The sequence below is a fragment of the Physella acuta genome, unplaced genomic scaffold (genome assembly GCF_028476545.2).
Source record: "Physella acuta isolate Inbredline_101_S28 unplaced genomic scaffold, ASM2847654v3 ptg000300l, whole genome shotgun sequence".
NCBI lineage: Eukaryota > Metazoa > Mollusca > Gastropoda > Physidae > Physella > Physella acuta.
This window is the reverse complement of record NW_026731819.1, coordinates 348,832-356,093: the sequence shown is the minus strand read 5'-3', so window position 1 is coordinate 356,093 and position 7,262 is coordinate 348,832. Positions and strand designations below refer to the sequence as shown.

The window sequence follows — 7,262 nt, the reverse complement described above, 5'->3', positions numbered from 1 at the left end:
AACTCATCTAAAATTGATATAAAATAAAATAACAATTATAAAAAGTTATCGCAGGCTTTTAAAACAGGTTTTTCAAATCATAAAGGAAAACAAAATAGAGATAAGGCAACTAATTAAAGGAAATTCAAAACATAAAAAAGTTGAAAAGATATAAGTAAGTTCAAGGGAAGAATAATAAATTAAATATATCTGAAGAGATACAGTTTAATGTATGAAATCTTTGATAAGATGGATGCAATTCATTTTTCTTTCCATAAAGTCTGTGTTTATTTGGTTTTTCTTTTGGTCATCTTCTTTACTACAATCTTTTACTAAAAATGTATTTTGTTTATTCAGAAATATATTTTTATTTGATCTGCCTTTAAGAATTTTAAACTTTAGTATTTAAAAAAAAATTCAGTCGAAAATCTGGTCTACAAAATGTTTTAACTTTCGCATTTAAAAAGAAAACTTTCAGCCCGAAATCTGGTCAATTTTTTTTTAACTTCTATATAAAAAATACCAACTTTCAGTCAAAGAAAATATACTTCCGTATTTTCAAAACTTTCAGTCGAAAATCTGGTTTGGGGGTCGTCCATAAATGACGTCACACTCGTAGGGCTAGGGGGGTCCGTAATTTTGTGACGGTGTGTGATGACGGGGAGGGGGGGGGGGTTCAGATGGTGCGACGTCACACTTTTGCATTATAAAAAGGCAGTGTTAGAAAACGAATTTTAAACGTTATTTCGCGTTTTAGAAAACTGTTTTAATAAATTGTAATAACAATTGATTAAAATACTCTATTTTGACAGAGTTCAGACAAGATTTCAGAAAAATATCAATGTTTTAAAAAAAATTCAACTGCAATTTTGAGGGGGGGTTGTAGGCTGAGGTGTGACGTCATTTTAGGGGAAGGGGGGGCTCTGGCTTTTTGTGACGACGTGTGACGGAGGGGAGGGGGGTAGGTAAAAATCGTCCAAAAAAGCTTGACGTCATTTATGGATGACCCCTTTACAATTATTTAAACTTCCGTATTTTTTAAATTTTCAGTCGAAAATCTGGCCTTATAATTTTCAACTCCCGTTTTTTTAAAAACCTTTTAGTCGAAAACCTGGCATACAAAAAGGACAGCTGGATCAATAAGAAGACCTTGTACAAGCGTCACATCCGGCACAAGCTGCCCGAGGGTCACGCCGACCGGGCTGTGGACGGTGACCTTGACCTCAGGCTGCAGAGCTGCACCATCCTGGACAACCTGTACGGGAAGTACCCGCTGTGGACCGTGGACCTGGGCCACAAGACCACCGTGTCGGGTGTGGTCATCTACACCTGGCAGGGGGACGGGCAAGGTAAGCTTTACTGCGGTCTGTAGAAGTTTACAGGGTAAGAGGGGGGGGGGGGGGTCATGGCAGGGTGACGGGCAAGGTAAGCTTTGCTCCAGTCTGTAGAACTTTACAGGGTAGGGGGGACGGGCGCGGGGGTAGGGGGACGGGCAAGGTAAGCTTTGCTCCAGTCTATAGAATTTTACAGGGTAGAGGCGGAAGGGGGAGGGGTCATGGCAGGGGGACGGGCAAGGTAAGCTTTGCTCCTGTCTATAGAATTTTACAGAGTTAGGGAGGGGGGGGGGGGCAGGGTGATGGGCAAGGTAAGCTTTGCTCCAGTCTTTAGAAGTTTACAGGGTTGGGGTGGGGGGGTCATTGCAGGGGGATGGGCAAGGTAAGCTTTGCTCCTGTTGTTAGAACTTTACAGGGTTGGGGGGGGGGGGGGGGGTCATGGCAAGGGATGGGCAAGGTAAGCTTTGCTCCAGTCTTTAGAACTTTACAAGGTTAGGGGGGGGGGGTCATGGCAGGGGGGCGGGCAAGGTAAGCTTTGCTCTAGTCTTTAGAACTTTAGAGTGTGTTAAGGGGGAAGGGTCGAGGTAGGGCATTCTGCAAATGACTTTTTTATACGTTTTTTTTTGGGGGGGGGGGTAGTCTTGGAAATTCTTGGGTGGCGAACAACAGTTAGTCTGTATTTTCTGTATGAAAGTAATATTTCATATTCCTTTCTTTCCGTTGCACATAGAATCTATTTGTTTTATTTATTTTTTTTTGTTTTTCTTTTTTTTTTTTTGGGGGGGGGGGGGGGGGGGGGGAGCATTGAGCAGATGAAGTAGAGCTCATATTTGTCTTAACTTTGGCATATGAAGGGAAAATGCGATTTCTGCACCATGCCCAGTCGCTTTTACTTTCCTTAACTGAGTTGGGTACCCATCAAAGCTGGGTAGACTCAGTGACGTTCCACTGATTTGAACTTCGGATTCGAACTCAAGTCTTTCGAGTTAAAAGTCTAACGCTCCATCCAGCATCTGTAGTGTTTAATTATTATTTTGTCTGCGAGCAAAAAGGAAATCATGTATCTAGTTCGATTTTAAAACGTTTTTCTTAACTCAGCTTCGCGTTTGTTTGTTTGTTTGGTTGTTTGGATGTTTGTTGTTAAAATTGACATCGAAAATTAGCCCACTTCTGATTGCTCTAGAGACCTGAAATTTGGCATGCATGCTACTTTCGCCTAACAATTTCAGATGCAATCATAAAAACTAGCAATTAGTGACCGTAATTAGCTTAATTTAATTACGCCTCAAGGACCATAAAATTGAGGACATGATTTCTAAAGATACCGACAAGACTTAAAGCCTATTGACACAGTTACTTCGGCCCCAATCGATGTGAGCGCGCTGGCCGTGATCGTATAGTGGTTAGTATTTCGCGTTGTGGCCTCGACAACCCAGGTTCGAATCCTGGTCGCTCAAGATTTTTAGTCCGTGTATTTATAAACACTTTTTTAAAAACCACGTTTTTCATGTGTAGCAACGGACTAAAAGGAGAAAATAAAATACTTAAAAAAACTTTTTAAAAAACCACGTTTTTTATGTGTAGCAACGGACTAAAAAGGAGAACGGACACGGTAACACATTGTTAACGGTGACACGGTTGGTACGCTGGGCATGCTAAATTACACATAAACACGTTTTTCCTTAACTCAGCTTCGCGTTTATTTGTTTGTTTATGGGAGATTTGATCACGTGATTCGTGAGTAGATCTCCACGCCAGCAACGTAAATTACACCCTTTCTCTGTTTAAAGCGTATCGGTCGCTCAAGATTTTTTTAGTCCGTGTATTTAAAAACATTAAGACTTAGTCAAGTCATACTTAATCAAGTGATTAGATAAAGTAGAAAATAAACTATATAAAAACTTTTTAAAAACCACAATCCTGGTCGCTCAAGATTTTTAGTCCGTGTATTTATAAACACTTAGTCAAGTCATACTTAATCAAGTCATTGGATAAAGTAGAAAATAAACTATATAAAAAACTTTTTTTAAAAACCACGTTTTTCATGTGTAGCAACGGACTAAAAAGGAGAAAATAAAATACTTAAAAAAAACTTTTTAAAAAACCACGTTTTTCTTGTGGACTAAAAAGTAGAAAATAACTATTTACATACATTTGATGACAAAAAACGTGGGTCGGGCAGATGGGTCGGGAAATTTGATGGTGAACGTACCCACGTTTTTTGTCATCAAATGTATGTAAATAGTTATTTTCTACTTTTTAGTCCACAAGAAAAACGTGGTTTTTTAAAAAGTTTTTTTTAAGTATTTTATTTTTGTTGGTATAAAAAACAGTTTTTCTTAATTCACGGAAAAGGGGACATCACTCATCTAGTAATTATATTTGTATTTTTCTCAATTCACAGAAAAAGGGACATCATTCAGGGAGTACATGAAAAACCTGGACCAACTCGTCGTCTACGTGGACGACAAGATCCAGAAGAAAGATGACGAGCACGACGAATCCTACGCCTCCGGGAACATGTGCAACTACATCACCTCCCTCAACAACGCCCTCTTCAACAAGAAGCTCGTCCTCCAGTGCGTCCGCTCGCAGGTCGGGCGCTACGTGCTCATCGAGGCCTGGGGGAGACAGATCGGCTGGTCGCGTTTGTTTGGGGCAGTTCTGTGTGAGGTCCAAGTTTTTAACTGAGTCCAGAGCTTAATTAATCGGATCACCAGTTTTAGCCAAAGATTTATCAAGTGGACTTATACATCGTCAAATTAGCTCTGAATTGGGATTTTGTTTTTTATGCTGCAAATTACAAAGCCACGGCTATATAATCAAATACAATAGGCCTATATTATTAATATAACCCAAAAGTGTTTTTAATCAGCCAATGGGTATCAATGTTTTTGGGTTAAATCACCAATAGAAATAGTTCTAATAGAAGCTAACTGAGTTGTATAAAGTTTTTTAAAATTTAAAAAAACAAAAAAATAGGATCTTCTGGGCTGTTTTTTTTTTTTACAATGGTTAATTTTAATTTGAAACTGGTGGTGGTATGTACAAATTATTAACCTAAGGTTTGATAAATAAAATAATTAGTAATTTATTAATTAATAAAACATCGCTCTTTATAAAGAATTTTAAACAAGGATAATATCTATGCTAAGGAATTCAAAAAGTGTATTTTCCAGTTGTTAAAAAAAAAACATTTTAATGGAACATGCAGGATATTTTGGCTAAAACTGGTATATAAATCTAAGATGGAGCATATGCTCCATAACATACAGAGCATACATCAAGTTTACATCAGACCAGACTTTACATACACTCTATGTTCATACTTTTAAAATTTTGGATTTGTAACTTTGATGTGTGCTACAGATTATGGAAAAAACCTGTAAAATATTCTTCATTCATCACAGACAGAATTGTGACTTAATATTTTTGTTGAATGAGACTCATAGAAAAGGGGAGCAAGAATGATGGATACAAGAGTTATTAAACTTTATTTCCTGGATATATTAAAGCTAGCTTTGTGAAAAAACAAAAAATATGCTATGGACTAAACTATATAATGTGCTTATGCAAGTGGATAAATCATACAGAGTGGAAATAAACCAAAGGCTGTATTCGCACTATGAATAGTCTGAGGTTCCACATGGTAATCATATCTGTCAGTAAACAATTTACATGACCTCGTAAACAAATTTGTTTTTTAAATCACTCACACCAAAATTGTGAAGCAGGACGACAAGAGACCAAATAAAATTGGCTGCATTGATTAAATGATGGTGCGCGGCATCACAATATACCAACGAAAATGGTCGTATTGATTAAACGATGTTGCGCACCATGACAAGATACCAACGAAAATGGTTGCATGATTATACGATGGTGCTACAGTCATGTATTCCATTCTTGACCTATAACCATGGATTAAAAACACCATCTACACAGATATTCATAATTCTTTAAAGACTAAACATCTACTACAGTTGTAGCTGATACAAACCAAGCCATAATATTGTGGACCCAGCCCCAACAAGAAATAAAACTAAAAACTTTGAATATTTACTCATTTACTGTGTATATTAAAATAATAATAACAATACATCCTTATTTATAAATCTTTAAAGCTGTATCTTAAATATGAAATAAAAAGAAATGATTTAGAAATATTAGTTTTTTGTGTTCTTTTAGTTAAAGAGAGATAACTCCTGTATTATGTTCTACAGTAGGTTGTTGTTACTGATAACATTTTACTATAAAATATTTAAGCTCATAACGCTGGAATTTTTTTTTAAAAGCAAAAAAAAAATTGTTCCTATATTTTTATAATTTGTAACCTTAGTAATAATTATAAGAATTTAAAATTGTGTTATAAATAAACTTGTACAAAAATAAAATTCACGACAATGCTTAATTTTACAAGAGGAGTGTTAAAAAATATGCTAATCATAAATTGTCAGCCCAATGGAGCATTTTGGGATGCCGATTTTTTTTTTTTTTGTATTTTGATTTGTGAATAACGTTCATTAATCCATTCGAAAGGATAAGCAGTACCATATCTACTATGAAGCAAATGGGCAAAGCTTAATTGTTTATTATGGCTTTTACTTATTGCATACTGGTAACTAAATATTTATAATGGGTTTTTTTTTTAATGACTGCATGTCAGAATTGAGATACAATTTTTTTTTAATTTCAAATTCATGTTAATTTAACAATAAAAACTAATATAAAAAACTTCTTATTTTCAAATTATAATTTATAATAAAATATTGTATTTTTTTTTTATCTAACAAAATATCTTAAATTTTTAATTTTGTGAAACTGATAAATGAAAACAAAACAAAAAAATATGTTTTTCTTGTACCAGATGTATAAACTTTTAAAAATTATTTAAAACCAAAAAAAAAGACATTAAAAGCATTGTTTACGTTTGTGTGTACAATATTGTTCAAGCTTTCACTACCTCTATGTGTATTTATGATGTAATTATGATTTGCATGTAGCCACAATTACACCCCTGCTAAAAACTATACGTCTGTGTAACAGCGACTGTAAACACGAATAGGCTTTTACCATTTGTGCTTGTTGTCACGTCACATCAAAGATTACATATAACCCTAACTGTAGCAGCAGTCAGTGTACATAATAATACCTTCATCACAGACATATATCTCTACGTGTACATTAGAATAGAAGAAAGAAAATTTGAAGAAATGAGAAAATGGATGGAGAAAAAAGAAGAATTAATGCTTATCACAAAAATGTTCTTGTAAATATGAACAATCTGTTTTACGAACTCACATGTAGTTCTCTACAACTGCAAAAACTGGGGAAGGGTAGGGGGGGTGGAGGTGGATCAATCACACTAGTGAGTGTGTGTTAGACAGAGTGTCTTTGTAAAGCTAGATCCACTTTCTTTACCATTAATTTTGTGTGTATATATATATATATATATATATATATATATATATATATATATATATATATATATATATATATATATTATATATATATATATATATATATATATATATATATATATATATATATATATATACACACACACATGTATGTATGTATGTATGATTTTGCTGCCATACAAGTTAAACAAAAACAAAGGTACTGACTGTTCCCATACCCCATATTAAGGCATCAATATTACCAAAATTTACTTTTTTCCTTTCATTCAGTTTAACACTAGATCTAAATGTGTATTCCACTCCTATCAAGTGAATAGTTATGGTATTTGTAATATGGATAAAAAGTTTTGACAAATAATAATTAAAAAAAAAACATGACTTATACAGCAAAATGCAAAAATTGCTGTTTGTAAAAGTAAAGCTTATAAAAAAAGTACTTAATCATAAACTAGGGTGGGTTTTAATGTATATCTATTTTATATCTATTATTTAGGTACGCTGTGTCCTTATAAGCATGTTGTGTATCTGT

General features: G+C 34.5%; 1 protein-coding gene across 1 annotated transcript; it reads left to right on the top strand.

Annotated features, from left to right (window-relative positions):
- Positions 1 to 1,082: 1,082 nt before the first annotated feature.
- LOC131939892 (uncharacterized) lies at positions 1,083 to 6,789 on the top strand (the record flags this gene model as incomplete). Its single annotated transcript, XM_059298424.1, has 2 exons — positions 1,083 to 1,328; positions 3,718 to 6,789. Coding segments are annotated over 2 exons (533 nt in total), but the record flags the coding sequence as incomplete, so codon positions are not given.
- Positions 6,790 to 7,262: the final 473 nt, after the last annotated feature.